The 26,901-nt window shown below is 56.6% G+C and overlaps 9 protein-coding genes across 9 annotated transcripts; 5 read left to right on the top strand and 4 right to left on the bottom strand.

Moving 5' to 3' along the window:
• Window positions 1–394: 394 nt before the first annotated feature.
• Window positions 395–1,754, bottom strand: BKCO1_720008 (acetyl-acetyltransferase; the record flags this gene model as incomplete). The annotated part of the gene is made up of 2 exons (XM_020278865.1): window positions 395–1,543; window positions 1,593–1,754. The coding sequence occupies 2 exons, from the start codon at window positions 1,752–1,754 to the stop codon at window positions 395–397; spliced, it is 1,311 nt and encodes a 436-aa protein (XP_020126055.1).
• A 2,095-nt stretch (window positions 1,755–3,849) lies between these two features.
• On the top strand, window positions 3,850–5,292 carry BKCO1_720009 (peptidase s8 s53 subtilisin kexin sedolisin protein; the record flags this gene model as incomplete). The annotated part of the gene is made up of 4 exons (XM_020278866.1): window positions 3,850–4,044; window positions 4,097–4,333; window positions 4,384–4,480; window positions 4,535–5,292. 4 exons carry the CDS (start codon window positions 3,850–3,852, stop codon window positions 5,290–5,292), a joined length of 1,287 nt encoding a protein of 428 aa, XP_020126054.1.
• A 2,142-nt stretch (window positions 5,293–7,434) lies between these two features.
• BKCO1_7200010 (sh3 domain-containing protein) lies at window positions 7,435–11,347 on the bottom strand (the record flags this gene model as incomplete). Its single annotated transcript, XM_020278814.1, has 3 exons — window positions 7,435–9,332; window positions 9,380–9,442; window positions 9,514–11,347. The coding sequence occupies 3 exons, from the start codon at window positions 11,345–11,347 to the stop codon at window positions 7,435–7,437; spliced, it is 3,795 nt and encodes a 1,264-aa protein (XP_020126043.1).
• Window positions 11,348–11,855: 508 nt separating this feature from the next.
• Window positions 11,856–12,794, top strand: BKCO1_7200011 (uncharacterized protein; the record flags this gene model as incomplete). Its single annotated transcript, XM_020278815.1, has 1 exon — window positions 11,856–12,794. The coding sequence occupies one exon, from the start codon at window positions 11,856–11,858 to the stop codon at window positions 12,792–12,794; it is 939 nt and encodes a 312-aa protein (XP_020126042.1).
• Window positions 12,795–13,469: 675 nt separating this feature from the next.
• On the top strand, window positions 13,470–14,903 carry BKCO1_7200012 (uncharacterized protein; the record flags this gene model as incomplete). Its single annotated transcript, XM_020278816.1, has 1 exon — window positions 13,470–14,903. One exon carries the CDS (start codon window positions 13,470–13,472, stop codon window positions 14,901–14,903), a length of 1,434 nt encoding a protein of 477 aa, XP_020126045.1.
• A 533-nt stretch (window positions 14,904–15,436) lies between these two features.
• Window positions 15,437–16,043, top strand: BKCO1_7200013 (40s ribosomal protein s17; the record flags this gene model as incomplete). Its single annotated transcript, XM_020278817.1, has 4 exons — window positions 15,437–15,532; window positions 15,586–15,636; window positions 15,691–15,891; window positions 15,951–16,043. 4 exons carry the CDS (start codon window positions 15,437–15,439, stop codon window positions 16,041–16,043), a joined length of 441 nt encoding a protein of 146 aa, XP_020126044.1.
• A 3,143-nt stretch (window positions 16,044–19,186) lies between these two features.
• Window positions 19,187–20,783, bottom strand: BKCO1_7200014 (chromosome segregation protein; the record flags this gene model as incomplete). The annotated part of the gene is made up of 3 exons (XM_020278818.1): window positions 19,187–19,416; window positions 19,467–19,886; window positions 19,940–20,783. The coding sequence occupies 3 exons, from the start codon at window positions 20,781–20,783 to the stop codon at window positions 19,187–19,189; spliced, it is 1,494 nt and encodes a 497-aa protein (XP_020126026.1).
• A 304-nt stretch (window positions 20,784–21,087) lies between these two features.
• Window positions 21,088–21,829, bottom strand: BKCO1_7200015 (short-chain dehydrogenase; the record flags this gene model as incomplete). The annotated part of the gene is made up of 4 exons (XM_020278819.1): window positions 21,088–21,303; window positions 21,346–21,415; window positions 21,505–21,729; window positions 21,804–21,829. The coding sequence occupies 4 exons, from the start codon at window positions 21,827–21,829 to the stop codon at window positions 21,088–21,090; spliced, it is 537 nt and encodes a 178-aa protein (XP_020126057.1).
• Window positions 21,830–22,770: 941 nt separating this feature from the next.
• BKCO1_7200016 (chitin synthase 2) lies at window positions 22,771–26,274 on the top strand (the record flags this gene model as incomplete). The annotated part of the gene is made up of 3 exons (XM_020278820.1): window positions 22,771–24,938; window positions 24,989–25,169; window positions 25,225–26,274. The coding sequence occupies 3 exons, from the start codon at window positions 22,771–22,773 to the stop codon at window positions 26,272–26,274; spliced, it is 3,399 nt and encodes a 1,132-aa protein (XP_020126041.1).
• Between the last annotated feature and the right edge of the window lie 627 nt (window positions 26,275–26,901).

Here is a 26,901-nt window from a genome sequence, read left to right on the forward strand (position 1 = left end):
ATCGAAGTGCACATAGAAAAGCTGTAGAGCAACCTCACGTAGATTTCGATTACCTACGTACGTGTGCGATATCACTCTTGATAGTTCGGATATGGTTGCCTTTTTCGTTCTTTCTGGTAACCCACGGTGCCACCAGTGGCCAGGGCTGCTGATTTCAGCCCAACACTACAGTGCAGCTTCCTCGTAACACTCATGATTTGAAATATCACGTCGTCTTGATTTTGTAAGAAGTTCATACGAGCACATTTCAACCGTCATGCTGCCGAACGGTTCTTTTGTGGCAGTTCGCCTAAGGTCCATAAGTGGGAATTCAATCGTCCGGGGAATTCCCCTCATGTATGTACATACAAGCCAATATGTTGGCATTTCCAAATATCGCTACACCGCGTAAAACTCACAGATCACCATGACCTATTCTCTGCACTATGATTCCGCTAGCAGCACCGCCGCCGTTGCAGATTGCCGCGCATCCATACTGTCCAATTTCCAGTTGATGCAACAGGGTCACCAAAATTCTGCTTCCAGAGCTCCCCAATGCATGTCCCAACGCAATGGCGCCGCCTCTGGGGTTCACATTGTCGGATCCGAGGCCCAGAATTTTAGCGTTGGCCCTGATGACAGCGGCGAACGCCTCGTTAAATTCCCAGATGGAAATGTCGGATTTGGATAGACCGGCCTTTTCTAGGACAATGGGAACAACCTTGGCCGGAGCGATGGGAAAATCGATAGGGTCAAGAGCAGCATCCGCATAAGAGACAATACGAGCCAAAACTCGCGAATCGGAGCCATGGGCCTTGGCAACATCTCTACTGCCCAGAACGAGGGCGCTGGCACCGTCGTTGAAGGACGAACTGTTGGCGGCAGTGATGGAGCCTGTGCCATCGCGGACGAAGGCGGGCTTCAGCGTTTTGACCTTGTCAAGCTTCAGGCGGTTGTACCCCTCGTCCTCCTCAACCACCGTGTCGCCTTTCCTGGATTGTACTGTCACAGGCACAACCTCGTCTTTGAACAGGCCGGCAGCCCACGCCTCTTGGGCACGCTTGTAGGACAGAATGGCGAAGTCGTCCTGCTCCTCACGCGAGATCTGGTATTTCTTGGCAGTGTTCTCGGCGCAGTTGCCCATGTGGATCTGGTTGTAGACATCCCACAGACCGTCAGTGATGAGGCCGTCCTGCAGTTTCTGCTCGCCGAAAGGTGGCTGTTGACTGGCGCGGGCCAGATAGTAGGGTACACGGGACATGTTCTCCATGCCGCCGGCGACAATGGCCTCGGCGTCACCCAGCTGGATGTCCTGGGCGGCAATGGTCACAGCCTTCAGGCCCGAGGCGCACACCTTGTTGATAGTGGTGGCTTCGACGGATGGCGGCAGGCTGGCGAAGATGCTGGCCTGACGGGCGGGGGCCTGGCCGGCGGCGCCCTGCAGCACATGGCCCATGTAGACGGACTTGATCTTGTCAACCGGCACGGTCGACTTGGCGAGGGCGGACTCGATGGCGACGGCGCCCAGCCGGGGCGCGGGGACGGTAGTGAAGGCGCCATTGAACTGGTGCGATGAGCGCAGGCAGACGAGAGCAGGACGGAGGCGTTGTTACCACACCGGTGGGAGTGCGCGAGCCGCTGAGGATGTAGGCGTCGCGAACCTCCCTGGATCGAATGCGACTGGAGCTGAACAGGCGGCGGGCCTGCGGGGTCGGCTGTTGGGCGAGAGGGCGGGCTCTGGCGGCAGAGTTGACGAGCCGGGCTGTGGACGACATGTTGGACGGCATGCTTGGTCGAAGAGATGTAAGCGGCAAGAGAAACAAAGGTGAAGCAAACCAGCAGAAAGGGTCACGATCACATGTCGGCGTGGGGGATGACGACGGGCGCGGGGAAGCTGTGGCGGAACGCGCGCCGCACAGTCGGCAGTCGGCAGTCGGCCGTCGGCTGTCGGCGGCTTTACCTACTTAGCGGGCCATTCCATGCGGCCACTACTTATTATTACACAGTATTTCGCTTGAGGCTCTGTGCAATCCCGACGTCAGATCGACTCATCTGTTCCGTTCCACCCTCATCGCTCCCGCGTTTCGGCCCCTCCTCGCATAATCTGTTCTGTCGGTCCCGATGCCCTTTCTGCTCCATCTGCCCATCTCTGGACGAGGCTCGCCTCTGCTCATGATGGGACCTGCATCTACGTCGGCATACTTGTCAGCTTCCTCTTCCGCGTTCGTATTTTCGCCATTGACCCAGTCTTTGATCCAGTTCTTCTACGCGAGCCACAGGCCGGCAAGTGATGCAGAAGTTCGAACCGACTGACTTGCACAAACGCAGTCGGTGCCTGTGGCGTTATCGCTCCCCTGCCTTGGCGTAGCACAACAGACAGCGCAACAAATCCCCGCCCTCCTTGGCGCCCAGGACATCTACAATGGTCATATCTAGTCGATAAGGCGTCAAGGCCTGACCGCTGCTTATGTATATTAAGAGAACAGGGAACAGCGGTCTTTGCCCTCGATTTTGCGAAGCCATGCCTACTGATGCCCGCCAACAGGGCATGCAATCCTATTGATAGCGGCCTGCAGATTCCGGGCCCACCAGGTCTGCCAGAGGGGCATCCTTGGCGTTAATCCAGCTGGTATTGCGTCGCAGCATCGCTCTCTGCCCGCCAGACACAGGCGCGTTGCCTGCCGGAGCCCTGGTTGATCGGAAAATCCGGAGAGGCCAGCATTCGGCGCGCCCCAACGGGCACCTGTACATGACGGCGTGGTGTGGGCAATCCCCGCTGGCCTGCCCGACATCTCCTCTTCTCGGCACGCATGCAGAAAAGCCGCTAGAAGTCGGCGGCAGTCCTGTTGCACCAGAGCGGCGCGCTATTGCACGATCGCACACGGCTGCGGCGCCTGACGGGCGGTGGTTAGTGACCAAGCCTCGCGTGACAAGCGGGGGAAAGAGCTGGCTTGGTGTTGCTTATCACCATCCTTGCGCGCTGCCCCAGGAAACACCGTCAGCGGCTGACTCGCGCCCGTGGCCGCGTGTCCACCAATATACCGAGCTCCACCAATCCAGCCGCCGTGAATCTGCATCCAGCGCCGGTGCCGCAACGCCCGCCGTTGATGGCGACGCCGCTCTCATGAGCTTAATACAACACCACCTTACGACCTGCCCTTTCGGCCTCCGCGCACGTTGTCGCTCGGGGACTTGGCGCGGGCGGTCCTCTGCCGAGACCAGCCCTCCGGCCACGCCCCGGCTCTCATGCACCCTGCTACAGTACCGCTCCACAGCGACTTTGCTTGGCCCGCCCGGCTGACCTCCTCGCGCCCAATCAGTGTCAGGACGGTTGCCAAGCTTCCAGCCGCGAGATCACGCCCAGGCCCACGCACTCCCGTCGCCGCCATCGCCCGGAAAGACGGCCGGCGATAAGGACATGGATGCACGCAGCAAGACATGCCTGAAAGGAGTTCCGGCCGCGGGAGGGAGGGGAAGAAGTCGCTTTGTGCCTATACACGCCTGCTGCCATCCGATGTTGGAGCCGTCAAGCACCCCCGATCCGGCAAGGCTCGCAGTCGCCTGCAGGGTGCCTTAGACTTGCTGTACACCCTCGACCTACAGGCACCCACTACTGTATGCAGCAATCATGCGCGCTCCTGCTTTGGCGAGCATATCCACTCACCTCTCGCTTGTTCCTGTGCCCTCGGCGAATGACCCGATATGTGGATGACGCTGGATACCGCAGACCTTGCGGCATCCATGGTACCGTCTTTGCGCCTATATAAGATGCTCCTGACAGCCTGAAAGCTCAACCTGCACCGCCGGCATCCCCATCGTCTCCTAAGCCTAGCCAGAGCCCAACTTTGAAAGCCACCACTACTTGTCAATATGAAGTCCTCCGCTCTTCTTACCTTGGCCGCATCGCTGGGCGTCTATGCTGCCCCAGCCTCGCTCAGACGAGACACCGCTACCTACGACATCATTCTCTCCAAGTCTGCTGATGTCGCCGCTGTTCTGTCCCAGCTCGACTTGACGGTCGAGGACGAGGCCGTGACGAGCACCTACAACAACAGCTTTTTCAAAGTTCGCACCACAACATTCTATGCTATGGTTCATCCGGCTGACTTATGCCCAGGGTTTTTCTGGCTCTTTCTCCGCCGAACAGGCCGAGAAACTCGGCGGCATTGCTGAAGTCTCCATTGTGGACTCGGCTCTGCAGGCCACCATCAAGGCCACTCGTTCCAGTGCTCCTTGGGGTCTGCAGCGGATCTCTCAAACCGAGAGTATCGAGAACACAGCCAGCCCCTCTTCTACCTCGTATACGTACACCTACTCGGATACCACTCTCGGCTCCGGCGTTGACATTTACATCGTACGCCAAATCCCGTCCCACCAAGCACCCAACGAAACTGACTAGTCAAGGTTGATACCGGCATTCGTACCACCCATACTCAATTCGGCAGCCGTGCCACCGCTGGCTGGAGTGCCTTTTCGTCCAACACTGACGACAACGGACATGGTGAGTTAAGCACCCTTCTGCAAGTCTGCCATCTGTCGTACTGACTTTGAGAAGGTACTCATGTTTCCGGAACCTCTGCGGGTAACACTGTTGGTATTGCTAGCAATGCCAACCTTATTGGTGTCAAGGTGCTCGACTCGACCGGTAGTGGAACTTCCTCCGGTCTGATCAGCGGTTTGGACTACGTCGCTTCCCAGCACGAATCTCGCTCGGGCGAGAGTGATTTCGTTGCCTCCGTCGCATCACTGTCTCTTGGCTTCGAAGGTCGCTCTACTGCAGTCGAGAGCGCTCTTGTTGCCCTGTCCGACTCCGGCGTTCACATTGCGGTTGCGGCTGGCAACAATGGCGAAGATGCCTCGAACTACACTCCTGGTTCTCTCGGAGGCGATGTCAGCAACATCATCTCCGTTGGCGCCTCTAACATCCTCGACGAGGTTGCTTACTTCTCGAACTCCGGCCCCACCGTTGACGTCTATGCTCCGGGCGTTACTACCTACTCGTCTTACTACAACAGCGACACCGCCTACGCCGTCGCCAGCGGTACGAGCATGGCCACCCCCCACATCAGCGGTCTGCTCGCCTACCTCCTTGCCGCCGACCCCAGCCTCAATGACCCGGCCACCCTCAAGGCACGCGTCAAGTCTCTGGCTGTTTCCGGATACCTCACCGAGGGCGAGGCCGACGTCACCGCTGGCGGGGAGCTCATCATCGCCCAAAACGGCGCGAGTGGATCCAGCTCTACCGTGGACGAGACCGACAACACCCAGGCCGCGGCTGATGAGGAGGTCGTCGACCTCGGAATCTTCTACTAGAGCATCAGAAGTGCTCTTAGAACACTCTGAGCGCTGTCCATATTTCCTGGTGTGATTCTTACCGCCTCTGCAACATGTAGACTTGAGTTGGATGATAATCTTGAATCGAGGGGTGGTTGGTCTTTGTATGTAACTCTGGGATTCAAGCCTGACAAAGAGGTGGTTTACAGCGTCCTGGGCAATCGAGCGTTCCATCGTGCATATCATGTTGAATTGTCAAAACCGCATGAATCCGTTTGCGTTGCTGTGATGCTAGACTACATACGCAATACAACCTCTTCATCGGCACACTGGGCTACAGAAGGTTTACTCTTGCGTGTCTTGCGAAAACCAATGCCCTCATTGCACAAGAATTCAAATCGCTTCTCCGGACCTAGATATAAGCCTTGGACTTGTGCGAAAACAGGTAGATAGTGTCCGACTACCCAGGTAAGCAGAGCGCTGGTCGGATCGTTTTGCAACTCACGAGAGTCATTGAGAGATCGATAGTTTGACCCCTATCTCAAAGTAGCTATTGAAACGCAGACAGATATTTGTCGTCAAGGGGATGTCCGGTATTGTCATTATTGTTAAATCAGCATACCTGCTCCGAATGCGTTGATGAATGTGAAAATCGTAGTCATTTTACTCCCGAGCCTCATATCGGGTTTCCTCTAGATCCTCTCAAGCAATGCTTGATCTTAACCCACAAACGATAGAGCAATTTCGAATATTGAGAATAGCCCAATTGCCACGGCAAAGTTGGGAAGTGCCGCCGCGCAACTCATCTCGGGCGCCACCCTTGAAGCAGTGCTCGCAACAGCTGTGGTCATGGCACTCGTGCTCGATGGCGCCACTAAGGTGACTGGCGTGGACCCTGTATTGTTTATAGAGCTGCTAGATGAGCCAAGTTTAGTGGGAGCGTCAAATATGAACACCGTGGATAGTCTACTAATATTGCGTGATGGCGCAGGCATCGCAGGCACTACAGCCGGGGCATCGCGGAGGGCGAAGGTGACGGAGCTGCCATTCCGTGGGTAACCGACGCCGTTGAACGAGGAGATGGCGTCTCCGCTCGTTGCCCAAGACTGATAGCAGCTGGCAGCAAATTTGACGCCTACTTATAAAGCTGGTGCTAGCAAGATAGTCGTTGCAGTTGCCTGGTTGGCCGACGGGGTTGGTGCAATGGATGATGATGTTTATTAACAGGGAGCTCCCGCCATAGTAAGCGCTAGAAGCCGTAGAGTATGTGTAAGAACCCATAGTTTTGTTGCTGCCAGATCAATTCGATCAGTCGTCTACTAAAGTGCAAGTTGTGCCTGGGAGTCGATGCATTCCTAGACATACGGTCCCATAGAAGTGGAAGGGAAAAATTCTTAGTAGGCGATTTGAGCGGTAGAAAGATCGAAACAATCTATAGCGCGAACTGTCGATGCGAGGTTAAGAACCATGTTGAGAGCCAAAAAGATGGGATGAATTAAGATGATGGGGGGGAACGACTAAGCTAAGTACCGCCACAGGCTTCTCTTAGGGTGGGATATTTAAAGGAAGATTTTAGTTCTTGTATTAGTCGTGTCGTAGTCATCGTGCTCTATCGCCTTAGACTCCAGCCCTGTTACCTCACGAGCTCCGACTAATATATGACAACCGCTAGCCCAACTCTGATTAAGGGTCGCGGAACATCTCGATTGCTTTGCCAATACCGTGATAATGGCTCTGTGCTCGCTTCATCTCCCATCTCAATGCAGCGCTGTAAAGAGAAATGGACCTTAGAAGCCACTTCGCGCGGCGTACACTGCAACTCTTAAGGCATGCTTTGACACATGGGACGGAAAAGGTGAATGAGGGGTTCAAAGTCACACAGCGGCAGCCACCTTCGAGAAGACCCGAGATCGTGACCCGCCAGCATTCTATCGACACGCTTTGGCGTCCCTATGAAGCCATCCACATACGATATAACGGGAAAGACCACAATTGTACAGAATGTCTGAATGACTACCCGAGTAGGACTATTCCAAATGCTGCAGGACCAACGAAGGCTGGTGGCATCTTAACGACAGATTATTACTACAAACCTGGCTGGTGCTCACTGAATTGACCAAGACCGTAAGTGCAGAAGAACGTCGCTCAGTAGTACCCGCCCCTTGAATGTTTGCCGTCACATTAGGTAGAAACGTCCCAGCCAACCCAGTCTCTACCCATGACTCTCCAAACCCTTACTTCGCCGCTCCTGAGATCGCCCATGCGGAAGCTCTCCACCTTGACCTTCTTACTTTCGCGACCCTGCTCTAGCGCTTTGATCTTCTTCTTCGTACCATCCCACTCCACGACCACTCCCACATGGTCCGGCTTCCCGACCTCCATCTTGTATTTGGCGTGTATAGCGCCATGCTTACCTTCAAACTTGGCATTGCGAAGCGAAATTATGTCTCCAGGGCGAATCTCGTCGTTCTGTTGGACCGACGCATTGGCTAGGTTCGCATATACCAACGCGCCGTAAGCACGAGTACCGACCGGATAGAGCGCAGATGACAAAGGCTTGAGGAGCTCAAGGATGAGGACCTGGGGGGAGCCGTCGCCAATTGTCGCGTGCTGTTTTGCGTTTGCATCTTCCGAGATACGCCGACCGAACTGTTCGTAAGCATTCTCGAGCTGATCCTGTCTCAGTTTTTGAGGTGGAGGTTCGTGTCTTTGTTCGAGTGCCACATTGGTCGCCTCTCGCGCATCGAATCGAGCAGTAACAACGGTTTGTGAGTAGTCTTGGAACAAGACATAGACATCCTTTTGCACAATAGTCCTGCCGCCGCGCTTGGCAGTGGTGGACTCTTCAATCTCGAACAATACATCTTTGCGGTTCTGGAAAATCGGGGGCGGCATGTTTGGCTGTGTCCACCACTGGCTTCCCTGGCCCAGATCGACATCGTTGGCAATATGACCGTGGTCGATGGAAGGACGAGATTGATCCATGGACCGACGTGAACCAAGGGTCCGATCGACGTCCAGGGACTTTCTCGTAGTTTGCATCGAGCTGCGCGGCGGGGACATTGGGGTCTCGTACGTATCCTCTGCTTCCTGATGCGAGGGAATTGCTGGATGCTGGCTTGTCCTTTTGCTCATCCTTCGTGGGGGAGGACTTTGATAAATTTCCTCGTCATCCTCCTCCGATACAAGTTCCACAGGTTCTGCGGCCCGTGGAAGGCCAGAGGGAGGCGGCGGGGCAGCACGGGCTGCCTGAGCGTTGAAACGATACGGCTCGTACTCATCATTGTCGTCTGCAGGAGACATGGGTTGAGAAGGAGGAGGCGGTGGTGCAACCCGTGGAGCATCCAGAGATTCACGAGGGAGAGGTGGCGGTACACCTCGTGGGGCATCAATGGACTCTCTTGGTGGCGGAGGTGGCATGGCTCTGGGGGCATCAATGGACTCCCTTGGTAGCGGTGGTGGCATGGTTCGAGGTGCATCCATTGACTCGCGTGGCGGAGGCGGAGGAACGCCTCTGGGAGCATCGAGGGACTGTCTGGAAGGCGGTGGCTGCTGCGGGGGAGGCGGAGGAACAGCACGCGGCGCTCCCACTGGAATAGGACCCGTTATCGGAGAGCCCGGCAGAGTGCTCTCGTCATAGCTTTGGTCTCTTACATGCGCCTTCAGAGCATCTTTATGCGTTGCTCCGGAGGCGATGTCCGTGTCGTAGTCGCCTTCATATTCAGTTTCGCCTTCCATGTCTTCCCGAGACCCCAGATGAGGAGAGAAGGCTTCCTTGGCGGAGCCCCTCGAAGGAGGGGCAGCCGCGGGTGGTGGTGGTGGTGGGACTCTGGAAACAGCTGTTGGGGACATGACGGGGCTGGAAACACCAGGAATCGGCGGAATAGGCCGGCTTGCCCTCTTCTCTGAGGAGGTTGATGGCCTAGAAGTAACTGAGGGCGAGTGAGGTTCATCGCCGCGGTGCTGAGGAGGCGACTGAGGAATTGGCGGCGGGGCCCCTCGAGCTGGCAGCTCATCGTCGGACTCTGAGTCTCGTGACTCTGGCCTTTCGGGCGACGGCGGAGCTGGAACGGGACGAGCTGCGAACATTAGCGTAAGGACTGGCGTAGATTTTACATTTACATACACTCTGCGGGTACCGGCGGGGGTGCTGGCCGCTCGGCACTTGGAGGCGGCGGAACTGGCCGATCTGGGCAGTAAAGTCAGTCTGTACGGTTCAGATCACAATTAGGAAAGAGATTTGGTTCCAGCGCAACCTACTGACGACCTCAAATACAAGTCTGTGCCCAAGTGTACCGCCTGAAATTGCAGGCGTCCACTTCGTCAAGGAGCTAGAAAACTTGGATGATATTGAGGCCTTCTTAGGGTGATGCGTGGCGCCAACAGCTCGTCGTCGAAGTTGATACTGACCTTGCGGCACAGACGAAGAAGCATCCTTTTCCTGTGACTGATCCTTCACCGGCTCATCGGCTTTCATATCCTCTACGTCTGGCATCTCTTCGGGTTCATATCCTCCAGTAATCGGGTGCGTTGGCTCATGCTCCTTCTCAACTGCCATCTCAGTGTCTTCGGATTCCGGGCTGCGCACTTGCGGCATGGCCATGCCAGGAATGGGCATCATCGGGACACGTTGGGCTGGGGGAGGCGGCGACTGCTCGGAATCACGGTGGCTATCGATGGACCTGCGTTCCGAGCCAGACGTAGTCTTCTTGACTGGTGGCTTCATCCCAGGCATGGGCATCCCGAACATGCCGGCCATGCCCATGCCACCACTCAGCTTCGCCATTCGCTCTCGAAGCTCCATCTTCCTTCTGGCCTCTTCGTCCATTTCGTCATCTACCTCATCCTCTTCAGTAGCATCTTCTTCATCTCCAACCTCAGGCTCGTGAGTAGGCGCGGCGTGCGCTCTGGGGACAGCCTTGGCGCGAGCTTGTTCCTCGTCCTCCTCAACGGTCGTGGAGGATCCTTCAGCATCTTCAGTAGTCTCGCCGGCAGCAGACTGGTCGGCCTCATTGCCATCACTGAATGGCTCACGCTCCTGCAGACGGGCTTCAGGGGACTTGGGGTGGTGCGAGTGGCGCCTTTTCGCCTGCGCTTGGGCATCATCAGGCTCGCCGCCCTCTGTTGTTTCGGACTGAACATCCTTTTCGTGCGACTCGATACGCTTCTTGGGCGGACGCTTGGGTTTCTCTTTGTGCGAAGCTTCCGCCTGCCGCGCTGCTTGTTCCATCTGTTGCTTTTGCAAAAGCGCAATCCTTTCCTTCAGGCTCTGGGGCTTAGGAGCATCCTCTTCGTCTTCAGCGGGAGCACTTGAACTAGCTAGCCCAGCCTTTTCGGCCATATCCTGATCTTGTGCCTGGCGCTCAGAAATATCCGGATCCTCCTCGCGTTTGTACACCTTTTGAGGCGCCGGCTCACGGGGTGGAGGTACGTACGCATTGCGACTCGGAGGCGGCGCGACAAAAGGCTTCTTGATGAAGCCAGCGGGCGCACCGCTGGGCTTTATGGGAGCAATGGGTGCAGCAGAGCCCCTGTTGAAGGCTGCAATACGATCCTTGAAGGACTGGGGCTTCTCCGCAACAGGCGGGGGCGGCGACTTGCTGCCTGCAACAGGTGCAGCAGGGGGAGGGGCCGGCTTCGCCATCTTAGGAAGCTCAGGCTGCTCGGGAGACTTGGGAACGGCCACAGGTGGGGGGGATTGCGGAGGCACCGGACGCTCTTCTCGTGGCGCTTCAGGTTGCGCTGGAGCCTGAGCTACAAGGGGCTCATGCTCGGGCTCGGGCTGCTCAGGCTGCTCGGGGGTATCGTCGTCCATAGACGGCTTCTCCAGAGGAGCCGGAGCGGATGGCGGCGGGGGAGGGCGCGATGCACGGTTGGGGCGCGGAGGAGGCGCAGGCTCGTAGCGCTCGACAAAGTTCTTGGGAAAGAGACCCTCCCTTTTGGTGCCATTGGGATCATTGTATTCGCCAACATACCAGTCCGCATCCTCCTCGGCCGTGACCGTGATGATGGCCGCCTCAGGAAAGGCCAGGTCATCCTCGTGGCCGGAATTGTAGTCGTAAAGGGCCTTGACCTTGAACGGGGCGGCAGCCATGGCGACGGCGGACCGGCCGGGGGCGCTGGGCAAAGCGCTCAGGTGGGTTCGGGGGAATGGAGGCCGTTTAGGCTTGGGAGGGGTGTGGTGTTGTCGCAGACGCAGGCGCGGCGGTCGGGCTCTGTGACGGGACGGCGGCTGCGGCTGCGGCTGCGGGTGTGGAGACGGTTTGCTGGCGGGGCATTGCGTCAGCGGACAAGCTGGGCCGCGAGCGCGGCGGAGGAGGAGAGAGAGGAGCGTACTTGCAAGGGGCTTGCTGAGGCGGGGTGTTCAGAGCATGCCAGCGCGCGGAGCAGGTGTCTGGGACGGCGTACGGAGAGAGGAGGCGTGGTGTGGGTGACAATGCTGCGGCGTCCGGGCAGGCAGTGGCCCTGAATGAGGCCCAAGCCGGAGCCGCCACGCGCGAGCCACCGGCGCGTTCGGGGCCAAGTTTCAGCAGCCAGCGCACCAGCACCAGCTCCGCCCCAGCTATCACGATCATCAAGACCTTCGCCCTGCTTGCCCGCTCATGGCGCCGCCGAAATTCGACGGCAGCGCCCTGCCCAAGTCGATCCTCAAGAAGATCAGCGCGCCTCAGGCTGGGAAGCCGCCGCCTGCAGCCAGCGCGCCACCCCGGCAGCCGAGTCAAGCAGAGCAGCAAGAGCCGCAGGCCGCGCGCGACAAGCGAAACCGCGAGATAGCCCTCTACCATGCCCACCTGATCCAGCAGCAGAAGGACGTCGAGGCCCAGATCCTCGATGCCATCGTGCAGCTGATCGACTTCCCGTCCTCTCCGGACGCGGACCCCATGAGCCCGTCGCCCGATGACGCGTCCATGTTCAAGGCCCTGATAGCAAACTTCCAGCCCTCAGACTACGACTCCTTGCTGGAGGAGCGCAAGTGCGCCGACAAGTGCGGCTACGTGCTCTGTCCGAACCGGCCCAAAGTCGATGCTAATGCCGGCAAGAACAAGTTCATAGTGAAGGGCCGCCAGCTCCAGGTCGTGCCGCGCGAGAAGTTCGAGCTCTGGTGCTGCGATGACTGCGCCCGACGTGCCTTGTTCGTCAAGGTTCAGCTGAACGAGGAGCCCGCTTGGCTCCGGAGGGCAGCCGTTGTCCCCCAGCTCGAACTCATGGCCGACAGGCCCGGTCCAAGATCGCCTCCCGACCTGAATTCCGTCATGTCTGGCCTGTCGTTGGGCGCCGCACAGCCCGCTGCCTGGGCAAGGTCTGCCGACGAAGCCCAGGGTCTGCATACGGCCATGGCGGACCTGGCCCTGGAGAGAGGCGAACAGAGCATGTCTGCAAGATCAGCAGGCTTAGTAAAGGATAACGTCCACGAGAACAGGGTCATCTCTCAACCAAGCGCCCCAGGCTCAACAGGGCACCTCTCTATCGAAGGCTACGAACCACGGATGAATATGAAAAACGGCATTGAGCGAGACGAGGACGGAGACTGGATACTATGAACAGCCGTGGCCGTTTGGTCTATTCCATACAGCTCCAGGACCCGACGCAAAGCACCCGCCGTTCCACCTCATAGCAGGCCCGCCTACTTGATGCGCCACCTTGGTACCGCCAGCTGCTATTCCTACCGCGTAGGACAAGGCTAGAGGCACGAGCCGGCGATCCGGCAAGCATCAGCACTCCGGCCTGGGGAATCCGTACGCCCCGGGCCTTTGGGGATTGAAAGTGCAATTGTACCGCTTGCTCCGTACCGGCAGCAGGACGAAGAACAGGACAGGAAGGAAGAGGCTTCGACCACGCTCATCATGTCCTCGCGGCTCGAAAGCAGGCGCGCAAGGGGCCCGGGCGAGGCTATTCTTTACGTTGAGGAGACATATATCACGAGTGAATGTAATTTGCAGCATGTTGGTCGGGATAGTAACGAATGGTTGCAAGCGAATGGTGTGATGCGCGCAGTAGGACCTTGTGCAAGCATTGCATGCCATGTTTTGCCTTCTCTGTTGATGTGAACAGCCTGGAGCAGTGGTGCCTAAGGCACGGGAAACGAGATCGGCGGCTCGGCAAAACGTCTCGCGGCATTTCGAAGATCTCATCGCCGCGGAGGACAATCACCTATCGCGTCTTCTGCAATTCCCACCAGCTGCTCGTGCGGCACTTCGCAGCTGGTCGATTCCACCATGTCGCGGAAGCTTTCATCCCCTGCAGCGCAACTGCTGCGCAGCTCTCGCCTTTTCTCGCTGCCGCCGCCGATTCCTGGGGCCAGCACTACGCCTGGCACCTCATCCGACTTCACGAGTGTCTCTGAAACCGCAACGCAGCCGTTTCCAACCCGTCAAGCCATTGCGACGCCCCCCTCGAGCCTGCATCGTGGCGATTGGGGCTTGAAGCGACCATTGCCGCTTCGCGAAACGACCCGTTCCTCGGCGCCAACAATGCGGGTGTACGAAGTCGACACCATCAACTTGTTCACCGATTTCGAGAGTGCCGGCGACCACGTTCGCACCTTGGAAAAATGGCAAGAAATGAACATCCCCCTCACCCTAAGCCCAGACACCCGCATGTCTGCATCGGACAAGCAAGAGACGGCGATCAGCGCCTTCCACGAACGCTTTGACAACACCCAGCTCACCGAGGAGGCACGGAACAATGGCCATAGCAAATGGAAATCCAAAGGACCTTATCTGGCAGGGATGTCTGAGGGCGAGTTCAAATCTTACCTCGAGACCGTTCCTCGCCGGCGCAAGGAGGAGTTCAGAAAACACTTAAGAGAGTACGTGGCGAAGAAGGCTCTCGGGGAGGCGGCCTATGTTGCAATGGAACGTGCTTCTACTACTCCGATGCGTCGTCCGTCCGTTCAGGGGACGTTCAAGGTATCTGACGGAGAGTTCGAGAAGATGGTCAAGGTTCTGCGTGAAGACACCACCTTGTCTTCAGAATTGAGCCGCTTAATCAGAGACTTCTTCGATCTCCCGGGCGTCCACGCAGACACGATACAACCGCCAGAAAAATTTGCTGCCGATTTGCTCAAAAGGTTCGGGAATAATACCACTATGAAGGGACCGCCGACTACCCACCCATCCGCTGGTCTTTCGTATCTCCGCAGCGCAGCCTTCCTGCAAAACCACCCCATTCTCGGCCCACTGGAGTCAAGAGAGCCAATTGAAGCTCGACTGTTGTCCGGTCGCCAAACAGCCCAGAAAGTGAGTTCGCAGGCCAGGGCTGGTGTTGGTGGTGTTGTTGCGGACCTCAGAGTTTCGCAATCCGGCTCGATTAGGACCGATGAGTATCAGTTCATTAGATTCGAGGAGCACGGAGGTCATAAGGTCTGGGTGTCACCAGAGCGCGCATACATCGACTCTACCGGTCACATCAAGCTCGCCGTGAACTCTGCCATCCCGGAGGATGTGCGAATCAAGCAGGGATCTCTGAAGTCAAAGGAGGAGTTGGAAGCGAAACCAGCTCCCAGGATTGAAGAGCTCGATACAAGGGCCGCAGACCTGGACACGAATGACGGCAGCGTGCAGGAGCAAAGCAGGCAGATTCTCGGCATTTTGAATGGTATGAGTAGCGCAGGCGGCCAGGTGGATGCTCCGCGGAGAGGTGCAGATTAGTAGAGCAGTTGTTCTGTATGATATGCACGATGCGGGAGGGGTGGTTTGGTTTGCGTAGCTCGTTGATAGGCTCCTTTGAAAACAAGCACTGATCATGTATCAATTCTAATAGTGTTGGTCATGACACGGTAACTTTGTGCGTCGGGTTGAGTACCGTACAAACTCGTTGAATTGGCCAACTTTGGCACCAGGGATTTATTCGTGGGCTAAGTAATTCTGCACCAACCAACCCATGGATGGTCCACTCTTCCTCGCTATACTATTGGTGGTAGAACGGCTTACCGCCAAATGATTTCCCTAGTGCCAAGTTGGCCAATAATTCAACGAGTTTGTAACTATGGAACACTGAAGGGTGGTGGGCATCCATTCGTAGACGACACGTGACCACAAAGCTCGCTTGTGTACTTTAACCGACGCACAGCCAGCACGACCTCTTTTCGGGCTACACTTCGTGTTCTCGACTCCGACAACGACGACCTGCAGCCGCACCGGACCAGCTTTTCTTTCCGTATCAGCACCGCTCGACAGCCACCATGGGTCGCGTTCGCACCAAGACCGTCAAGAAGTCCGCCAAGGTCATTATTGAGCGGTACTACCCCAAGCTCACCCTCGACTTCGAGACCAACAAGGTACGCCGGTACAGAACGTGGAGAGTTGTGCCAGCGCTGACCTTTATCCACAGAGGATTTGCGATGAAATCGCCATCATCGCCTCGAAGCGCCTCCGCAACAAGGTCCGCATTAGTGCCGCCGAATTCAAAAACCTGTCCTGACATGCGCGCCCACAGATTGCCGGCTACACCACCCACTTGATGAAGCGTATCCAGCGCGGTCCTGTCCGCGGCATCTCCTTCAAGCTGCAGGAAGAGGAGCGTGAGCGCAAGGATCAATACGTTCCTGAGGTTTCCGCTCTGGACTTCACCCAGAACTCGGAGAGCGGCCAGCTCGACGTCGACCAGGAGACCAAGGACCTCCTCAAGAGCATGGGCGTAAGTCTCATCCAGATGCACGTTTATAATCGGATCAGCCGTTTAACAATATCGCGCAGTTCGACTCCATCCCCGTCAACGTTGTTCCCGTTGCTCAACAGCAGGTTGCGGAGCGCCCCCGCCGCTTCGGTGACCGCCGCCCCGGCCAGTAAATGGCTTTGGGAAGGAAATGATAGAGGGGGCACAAAAAGGCGAACAGGGTTGTTTTGTGGTTCGGATACCAAGGACAGCAAAATAGGCACAGAGCCAATGAAGGTTTATTCCCCACACAAGGTGTCGCCGAGTCCGAAGGGTCTAGGTCCTGAAGATGACGCTTGACTGCCAATATCCGTCCCCTTCTGCTTGCGTGAATCTCGGTACTTACCGCGGATATGGGTGACCTCAGTGATCCCAGCGACGACAACGCACTTGCCACTCAGGAGCAGGGCGTGAAGACACGCAATCTAACATGCATTTGTAATCGATTTACACAGCTAGATTTGTCGTCTGACTCATTCAATCTTTCCGTACAGTTCGGAAACGACAGGCGATCATAACTGTACTCAGCTTCGTACGATTTAGGCCTCTTCGTGACCGTGAATCAGCCGAGAGTTACCTGTCAACTGCCTACACTTGGGACGGGCAGGACTCAGATATTTTGCACCTTGTGTCGTGTCGGACGAAACAAACATCGGGGCCCACGCAGTAGGCTCACAGCTTTTAGTGCGTCGAATCGATTGCTTGACTGGTAAAGCGTGGATGATGAAGTACATGTCAATGATCAACCCTCCCTCCTTGGAGTCGCCGCGTTATTGGACTAAGATATATAGGCGCAGCAGTGGCTGGTTGCAGCAATTTCCAGATGACAGTCGCCTCTCAACCACTTGCGCAAAATCGAACTCGTTTGAAATCCATCCTGCAGGCATCCAAATGTCGTGATTGCCAGGCTCACGGGCCACCAACTTATGCCACACCTTCCCCGGATTTCTCTCTCGCTATTGGCCAGCCGTTCGTGTCCTTCACGATAACGTGTTCGACGGTGAAATGAGATTTACGGTGAAATGGGATATCCAACGAGAATTCGCAACGGCAGTCGTGGAATTTCTTCGGGCGTCAACAAGAGGTATAACAAGCGAATCAATGTGACCATCTGATTGGATATCTCATTTCACCGTAAATCTCATTTCACCGTCGAAGACGTTAGGTAGAACGGATGCAGGCGAGGCCATGCCATACTCAGCCCTTTGATCAAGCTCCAGGTTCTTGGCAGCTATTCCAACCCTCGGCCGACTCCCTGGTTCAATTCAGCCTTCGGCGCATGAGTAGACACGGCGGTGACTCTTCCTCCTGCTGAGCCTTGTCGGATTGGTGGGAGCAGTCGAGAACCCAAGAGAAAAAAAAAGATAACAGTCTGTTGTTGGACTCGCCCTGCGGTGCTACGCGCGGCCTTACCAAGCCGGCGGACCGCGAGCCGACGGCGCAATCTGGCTGGTCAGAGGGCGAGCCAAGGTCTTGTCGCTACGTTGGAAGTTGTCGAAGGCAATAATGACAGGGACTGGCGGCACCCAGGGTCGCAGACCGCCAGCTCTTTGCCGTCTTCGTCAGTATGTGATGCTGAAGGGCTGTTGTCTGTGATCAGGCTTGTCTTGCGTCTGAGATAACGGGAGATGGATCGAGTGTCTGTATGAACACTGCGATTGAAAAGGTGGAAGGGTCCTTTGCAAAGATTGGCCAATTCCTGTTTGCTTCGGGCGCGGTTCCCGACGGGCAGCGCAAAGGGAGCAGAGACCATGACATCGCCATTCAAGTCTTGTCTCCCCATCTGCCGCTGCGTTCCTGATGAAAGGCAAAGGTCATGGTCCAAGGCTGCCGCCAGCCCACTTCAGCGGTAAGCCCGCCGCGCCGCGCCCTCGGCCCAAACGCCGGTCCGAAAAGCCACGATCGTTTGGATGGGGGCGCCAGCACCCATAGTCTACCATAGCTCGGCATCAGTGCTTCCCTGCAGGCCGTGGCTTTGACCGCTACTGGCACTCACGATACCGCTTGCTATTGGCAGGTTGCTCCATAACTTTGAACGTCGCAAATCGAAGACATGGGTTGGTGAAGGGCGCTCGGGTCGCGGGTAGCAGGGGTGCCGACAGCCCTTCTCTATCGCTGTTTACCTTTTACTGTTCATCCTGAGCTTGAACTGGCGGTGTGACGCCCAAGAGAACACTTTGCGCCCGAGAAGCAAGGTATCGCGAGATCTAGGGAACGTTGCTGCTGCCAGCATGTATGCCGAGACGGTACAAGGGAGCACAGCCGCCCTTTTCGCCTCGCCAAATTGGCCATCATGTCTGCTGGCAAGAGACAGGAAATACAGTGGCATCCGAGGACAAAGAGAGGCGGGCTGATCAAGCGAATAACAGCATATTTGCAATATAATCTCTTCACCGTCATGGCACCTAGCCCTCGCCCACGCCATCGAGGAGCCGACAAATCCCTTCCATCCCGCCTTAGGAGCTGCTAGGCCCAGCAGAAGCAGAACCAGCCCTCCGCTTTCGTCAGCCACCTCGCTGCACACTTTCCGATTGTGGCTCCATCTTGCAATTGGTCCGTCCGTTGACAACTTCGAACGTCGGATCTGCGTGCCACACGAAGCTTAGAGTGCCCGGTTGCAACGAGGGACGTCCAGATGCGGCGGCATATTCTTTGCACAGCGCCACTAGTTTTTGCCTGCGCGAGTCAATAATGCTGGCGCACTTGGCTGTGCAGGTGAACAAAGAGAAGAGTCGATATAGTGGGCTACAAGTAGTTCCGCTTCCGCAAGGCATCAGACTGCTTGCTTGAGTGATCGTAATCGACGACCGATCATCGTTGCACAACTTGTAAACCCTACATTCACGTCCGAAATCCACGTTGACCACTAGCGTCGTCGCAAGAAGGCTTGAGCACAGAACGGGTCTTGATGCGTTCTAATATTAATATGGGTGAAGAAGGGCAATGTCCTTTGTGCCCCTTTGTACCGTCGTTGCTCACCCATATTCGGTGCTCCTCCGCATCGTATGCGGATGCGGATTGCCATCTCGAGTATGCCATGATCGGTCAATTATCCCCTCCACTCCGAATGGAGCAGGAAAAAGTCGCTAATAATGCATTGGTGGCAAGATTATAGTCCGCACCGAACACGCGCAACCGAATGATCCATTAGTCCCAGAACAACAGTGGTGTACCAGACACAAGTCCGGCCAAACGAACCCAGAGGTATATTGCAGCGCTGATTACGCCAAGACCCAGCCATATAATCCTTTCCTTCGCTTTTCTAACGTGGTTCCCTCTAGTCCTCGATGACGATCCTTTTGGTCATGCAATCGACCACCTTTGCATAGAATTTAGCGGCACTACTACGCGGGAAACAGATCTCTTCGGTCAGATAGTCTGGCAGAACATCCAGAAGGTCGCGATCCCTGCTCTCGTCGAGCAATGGCGTATAGGCGAATTCGGCCTCTTCGTAGCTCTGGCCGGATGGTTTATCATCCAAGGCGACAGCAAGATGAAAGTGCAGCGCTTTACAGTTGTCAACGGACAGTCGCAGTGTGCATGTTTGGACGACTTACTGCCATTGCGACCCGTTTGAATGCAGTCGTAAATGTCTTCGTCTTCTCCCCGCCTCACCCCTCTAATGATCAGTCCAGTAAGGTCGCTGTAGAGATCCTCCTTCAACTGCCTCATCTGAGCATCCTTTGTTGCCTCCGAGCTGCCGGCGATGATCGTTCTCTGAGCCTTGACCGCGCTTCCGGGAACCTTAGGCTCGGGATTAGTTGAAGAAGTCCTTGAGGCAGCCAACTTCGCGGTAAGCGTCTTGACTTCAGTCTGCGACTCGGAAAGGTGAGTGTGTAAAACTTTGTTCTCCGACGCAAGTTGATTGTTGGTTGCGTTGACCTCTGCCACTTGACGCTTCAAGGATTTCGACTCCGCTGCCAGGGCGCGTTGGGTGGCCAATTCTTTCTTGAGCGATGTAATGAGCTCGTCCTGGGCTGCGGCATAATCAACATTTCCGGTTCGTCAAGGTTGCACGCTGGCGTCTCACCTCGTGCCCTATCATCTGTGCTCCTCTTGAGATTCTCGAAGTTTACCCCGGCGTCGCGCACACCGACATCGCGCAAGTTCTGATACTTGACGTCCAAATTTTCGAACTTCTTGGTCAGGTCGCCAAGCTTCCTGCGCAGCGCTGGATCGTTGCTCGGTCTTTCTGTTTCGGACACGATGCTGCCTCCTCGCCTGAACGACGCCGTTGCGCGTTGCTTGGAGACGGATCTGGCGCGATTGTTTTGTCTCGGCAGCGGCTGGGTCTCGGGCAGTTCTGGGATGTCCTCAATCGAGGGTTCAATGTCCATTGAATCTGGGTCACCCTGCGTCTCAGGGACAATCATCGTCGGAGGATCTGGCGATGATTCCTTCTTCGTTTGCCGGGCTCGTCCCTTCGGCGCGGCCTTGGATTTCTTCGTCGGCTCTGGCGCAGCCAGGCTCGGCTCGGGCTGTCCAACGCGACCTCTGCCTTTGCTTGCCGCAGGCGGCGCGACGTCCCCCAGCTCCTCGAAATCATCAACCTCCTCTGTGTCGGTCGCATTCGGCTCGGATCTTTCGGCCAGAGCCTTTCTCTTCGGTGGCGCTTTCTTTGGGATCTTCGCCTTGGCGGCACCGACGGATGCGCCACTCGTCCGCCGGCTTGTTCTTTGAGGCTTGGTCGCGGTTCCCTTGGCGGGTGCAGCAGTCTTGGGGCGACGGACCGCTCGCCTCTTTGGCGGAGCGGTGTTCTCTATGAGGGACTCAGAGGCCATGTTGTGGGCAACGGAATCCTTGGCGAATTCGTCCTCGGAGGCAGATTCGTCAACCATGTAGGAAAGAGTGGGTGCAGCGGCGCGTCGAGACATGGCTGTGCAGAGGGCGCACGGCAGGGTGGAGATGGATGGTTGTCGTCGTGAAGGGCGGGCGGTAGCGGGGACGTGACCTGCAGGTGTAAACATTCCAAGCGCGGCCGACCCCGGAAAGCGCGACGCGTCGGAGCTAGCCTTGTTGGGATGCTGTTGCCGCTTCCCCCGCGACATCCACCCTCTCAGCTCTGCATGGCCCGTTATTGCATAGTGGACTTCCGTATGCTAGCTAAACGCCTTCTATGTCCCGCCCGCAGACTTCGCATGTTGATGGCCGACTGCGCCAAGCCACCTCTCCAACGCCTCAACTCCTATCCCAGCCCGATCGTCTCGTCCCCCTCTCCGGCTTCCAGGCGACTTCTTCCATGGACTGCTCGACGCTCAGCGCATTTGGATCCTTGTTCTTCTTGGTATCATCCGGATCGTCTCGCTCACGGTGCAGGGCCGTCGCAACCTTTGGCGGCGCAATCCCGACGACCTTGATCTTCCCGTCCCTCAATTGTGTGCGCAAGTTTATCGACTAGAAATGCAGTCAGGCCTTGGCGCTATTATTATTGTAGACTGGTGGGTTGATGATGCTGATTGGAACGAAGCCAAGCACGCTCGACACGTTGATGACGGCACGGTGCGGCCTGGACCGGAAGTGGGGCAACAAGCCTACCTAGGTAGCGCAAGGTGCATCGGCCCGCGGATGTTTGTGTCGATTTCCGTGTCCGCCTACTCAACAAAGTCGGCTGCGTCGTGTGTGAGCACCTGCAGCGGCCGCTGTACGCCCGCGTTGTTGACCAGGCAGTCGGCTTCGGGGTGTTCTGTGGTGATCATCTGGGTCAACGAGGAGAGTGTCGAGGTCGCGCTGGTACCCAGGACGTAGCAGGCCGCTGCACCGATTTTCTCGGTTGTGGATGCGAGGTTGGACTTGGTGCGGCCCGCGATAACGACTTTATTCCTTCCCTTTGTCGATCAGGTACTCGAAAGAAGGCCTTGTAAATGCCGCCTCCGCCTCCCATGACCAGGGCGCACGGGAAGTTCAGGTAGTCGGACGGCATTGACTCGGTTTGTTGTATGTTCGATGGGGCTAGCGGGTGTCTTCAATCACTCAACCTCGCCAACATCTATTGCGTACCCAGAGAGAAAACGGGATCTCATAAGACAGCTTGAAGAAAGGCTTGCGGACCTTGCTGTCATTAAGGGAGTCGAGACATCACGCGCGCTGTAGCCCAGTGTATGTACCTTTCCACCAGCGTATGATTCATGAACCAAGCTACACGTCAGCGAGCCACCTCTCACCAATCCGACCTCTGATGTGACGGACCGCTCTCCCACGTTTTCCTTTACGCTGAGCAGCCTCCACGATAAACTGGATTCTGACGGGTGGTGGAGACGAGCAGGGTGACGTGTACCAAAAAGTTCGCTGCCGCTGCCCCTGGGCCAGGGAGCCGGACAGACGGAGTCAGTGTAGAAACAAGCATTGAGCGATCAAAGCTTGTCTGCCTTCGACGGTGGGGACTTGTCTCCGCGGTGGTCGGCCAAAAGAACTGGAGTGCAGTATCGAATGACGTAAGCGAGGATGTGCGGAGGGAGCATTTGCGGTATCCGCCTGAGCGGTCGGCGCGAGTGGCTGACAGCTGTCGGTGCCTGAGCCGCGTCGCGTCGGGCAGGCGCGTACTAGGGGCCAAATGACGCACTGTCGCCCGGGCAACACCACCAAACAGCCCGAGCGCCCTGGCGTTCCCAGCCTCCCGCCAGCACACTGCGCCCGCACCGCAGCCTCCAGCATTTTCCACTCCCACTTTTCCCGCCGCCTGCCCGCTCTACCGCGCTCTCCCTTCGCCACTACCTGCCGCCTTTCCGTCGGTCGTTTCTGCTCGTCGCGTCGCGCCTCTAGACCAGCTGCCTCGAGCCCCGCCGAGCCGCCGCCAGCGATCCCCCACATCTGCCGCACATCGCTTTCCGACTTACTCGCCCGCTGCCGGGCCCGCGAGTTCCCATGGACCGCCCTCGCACCCCAAATGGCCGTCTTCCTGCCTACGCTGCCCCGCCTGAGTATGGCTACTATGACGACGACTACCCGCCGTCGCCCGACCGCTACAACGCCAGCGCTTCTTCCATGCGCCTTTTGACCCATGGCGACCCCAACGACTACAGCCCGTTAGTACCCCCCAGTCCTCCAGCAGCGCTACCGTCACTGGAGCCCGCCAGTCCTGTCTCGGGAGCACAGTCCTCCCAGCCCCGGGGACCTGGCTTGAACTTTGTTTCTCGCCCTCCGCCGGGTGCCACTCCAACCCAGCATGCCGAAGATCCCATGGCGGACTTTTTGCGCGAGGCCGAGCAGTCCCTGTCCGCTTCGCAACCGCCGCAGTCCGACCTTGCTCCAGAGTCCTCTGCCTTCAAGCGCGGCACCGACAAGATCAAGAAGACGATCAAGCTGAACGTCAAGCGCAAGCCTGCCGCCAACACACAAGGCTCACAAGAACAACCTGACAGGCCGGCTCCGCAGTCCTCCTACGACCCCTCCACCTACCCTTCCACCACATCGCTGCCTCTCTCAAGAGCGCCATCCATCCTGGACACTGCTCCGCACATGCCCCCGCCCGACCTCGACAGCGCCTACATGCCTTACCGCACTGCCACTCCGACCAACCGCGCCGGATCGCCAACGAGGCCCTGGACCCCTTCCATCCGCCCCCCTGCATCCAGCGCTGCATATGAGCCACTTGACCTGAATGGCACCCCACGCCCCGGCACCCCGTCTTCTCGCTATGGCGGCAGCCCGAAACGCCCGCTTCCACCCCAACCTCTCTTTGCTGGCGGCCGCCCCATTTCTAGCGACTCGAAGCATAGTGAAGCCACCATCGCCATCGAGGACGATGAAATCTTCGGCGCTGACGGTGACATGGGCTCAAGGCCCGAGCTTCACACGATGGACTCGTTCAACAGCCACTCCACTTTTACTGACGAGTTCTATGACGAAAAGCACATGGGTCCAGCCCCAAGCCCTGGCAAACAACAGAGACGCGGCGCCCGTCAACAACGCGTTGAAAAGCGAGAAGTTCGCCTTGTCAATGGCGAGCTAATCCTCGAGTGCAAGATCCCCACGACCCTTTACAGCTTCCTCCCTCGCAAGGATGGAAGCGAATTCACGCACATGCGATACACTGCTGTGACGTGCGACCCCGATGACTTCGTCGACAAAGGCTACAAATTACGTCAAAATTTTGGCGCGACTGAACGCGAGACAGAGCTGTTCATCGCCGTGACCATGTACAACGAGAACGAGATCGACTTTACTCGTACTATGCATGGTGTTATGCGCAACATCTCTCATTTCTGCTCGCGCGCAAAGAGTAGAACCTGGGGGAAGGACGGATGGCAGAAGATTGTCGTCTGCATCATTGCAGACGGTCGCCAAAAGGTGCACCCTCGAGTCCTCGACGCTCTGGCCGCCATGGGCTGCTACCAGGAAGGCATTGCCAAGAACACCGTCAATGACAAGGAAGTCACGGCGCACGTCTACGAATACACCACGCAGGTATCCCTCGACTCTGACCTCAGGTTCAAAGGTGCCGAGAAGGGAATCGTTCCCTGCCAGATCGTCTTCTGTCTGAAGGAGAAGAATGCGAAGAAGCTCAACTCTCACCGATGGTTCTTCAACGCTTTTGGTCGCGCCCTGAACCCCAACATCTGCATCCTTCTCGACGTTGGCACCAAGCCCGGCTCCAAAGCGTTGTACTACCTTTGGAAGGCGTTCGACACGGACTCGAGCGTTGCGGGTGCTGCCGGTGAGATCAAAGCTGGCAAGGGCAAGGGATGGCTGGGTCTTCTGAACCCGCTGGTCGCTTCTCAGAACTTTGAGTACAAGATGTCCAACATCCTGGATAAGCCACTAGAATCGGTCTTTGGCTATATCACCGTCTTGCCGGGTGCTTTGAGTGCCTATCGTTACCACGCCCTGCAAAACGACGAGACTGGACATGGCCCTCTGAGTCAGTACTTCAAGGGAGAGACGCTCCACGGCCAAGATGCGGACGTGTTCACGGCCAACATGTACCTGGCCGAAGATCGTATTCTTTGTTGGGAGCTGGTTGCCAAGCGGAGCGAAAGATGGGTCTTAAAATACGTCAAGAGTGCAACGGGAGAGACCGATGTTCCAGGCAAGTTTTTCTGCATGCCGGCTCGATTGCAGGTGCTAACAGCCGAATAGATAGCGTACCCGAGTTCATCTCTCAGCGCCGCAGGTGGTTGAACGGAGCTTTCTTCGCTGCCGTATACTCACTCCTCCACTTCAGACAGATCTGGGCGACAGACCACACTTTGTGGCGGAAGATTCTGCTACACATCGAATTCGTCTATCAGTTCGTCAGCTTACTGTTCACTTACTTTTCTTTGGTAAGCGAGCCAATAGTTTACGTGATATATGTTCGTTTACTGATTCTTGGTGTAGGCCAACTTTTACTTGACTTTCTACTTCATCGCCGGTTCTCTCAGTGATCCCAAGTTAGACCCCTTCGGTCACAACATGGGTCACGTAATTTTCCAGATCCTGCGGTATTCCTGCACTCTTTTGATCTGCATGCAGTTCATTCTTTCCATGGGAAATCGTCCTCAGGGAGCGAAGAAGATGTTCCTCTTCTCTATGATCGTGTACGGTGTCATCATGATGTATGTGACGTTCGCATCAGTCTACATCGTCGTCGACCAGCTCCGCGATCCGGACACGAAGTTCGAGCTTGGCAACAACATATTCACCAACATGATTGTCAGCACAGCCAGTACGATCGGCCTGTATTTCCTCATGTCATTCTTGTATTTGGATCCCTGGCATATGATCACCTCGTCGGGCCAGTACTTCGCACTTCTCCCCGCGTACATTTGCACGCTTCAAGTCTACGCTTTCTGTAACGCGCACGATGTTACGTGGGGCACGAAGGGTGACAACGTCCAAAACCGCGACCTCGGCCAAGCCAAAGGAAGTGGTAATACGGTCGAGTTGGAGATGCCCTCGGAACAGCTCGACATCGATTCTGGCTACGACGAGGCGCTTCGAAACCTCCGCGACCGTATCGAGGTGCCCTCACCAGGTCTTAGCGAGAGCCAGGCACAGGAAGACTACTACCGCGCCGTGCGTACATACATGGTCGTTGTGTGGATGATCTGCAATGCCATCCTGGCCATGGCGGTCTCGGAAGCCTACCCTGTTGGAGAGGTTGGCTCGAACTTCTATCTCAAGTTTATCCTATGGAGCGTCGCCGCGGTGGCCTTGTTCCGTGCCATCGGCTCAAGCGCATTCGGTGTCATCAACATCATACACATGATTGCCGAGGGCCGGCTCAAGTGGCGTGGAAGGTCCAGCAGCAACGGCCCGAAGACGAAATTCGGACGCAGTGGCAGATTCAGCTGGCTGCCGACCTTCGGCACACCGAGCTGGGTCAGCAGCAGTGGCAGTTGGGTGAGCAGCAAAGCAAGTAGCGTGGGGAGTAGGCTGAGGAGATAGATGGGTTTCTCGCGCATTTGCACCGCAATCGCATGCATTCTCGAGCCGTCGATTCAGCAACAAGGCATAGTAAAGGCTTTAGAGAGTTGGAGTTATGAGGTAATGGGGGTTCAGGTTCATGATGTATGATACTTTTCGGGTTTTACGACGCGCTTATGGGTCTCCTTGATTACTTTCACGTCTATCATAATGACTATTTGGGAACAGGGCTTGGATGGGAAGGGCAAACCCGGCATTGGGTTTCTTGTGGAATAGTGATACCATTACGATTCTTTACCTCTGGCATCCTCGCCGCGTGGAATGTTAAACTGTGACAAACTTCACCCAGTGGAGCAGAGCTAAAGGCTAGAAATGGAAAGTCGAACCTGCCAGGGCGGTAGAATTAGAGAAAATCAGGTGACAGTGTATAGCGCCATTGGTCAATTACACTAAATCACGCAATACCTGCACTACAGGCAGGCATATCACAACTTTAAGGTCGGACATGCACGAGAGAAGTTGCGATGCCATTGGAAGCTAGTTGAACAGGAGGGGAATTATTGAGAGAAGTCTGGTACATGCCCTTCGCTTCCGTCGTGAGGTCGTGAGAGTAAGTCAAGAAAAACAGGATCGAGAGGGTATCTGGTG

Source organism: Diplodia corticola (assembly GCF_001883845.1).
Source record: "Diplodia corticola strain CBS 112549 chromosome Unknown scaffold72, whole genome shotgun sequence".
Classification (NCBI taxonomy): domain Eukaryota; kingdom Fungi; phylum Ascomycota; class Dothideomycetes; order Botryosphaeriales; family Botryosphaeriaceae; genus Diplodia; species Diplodia corticola.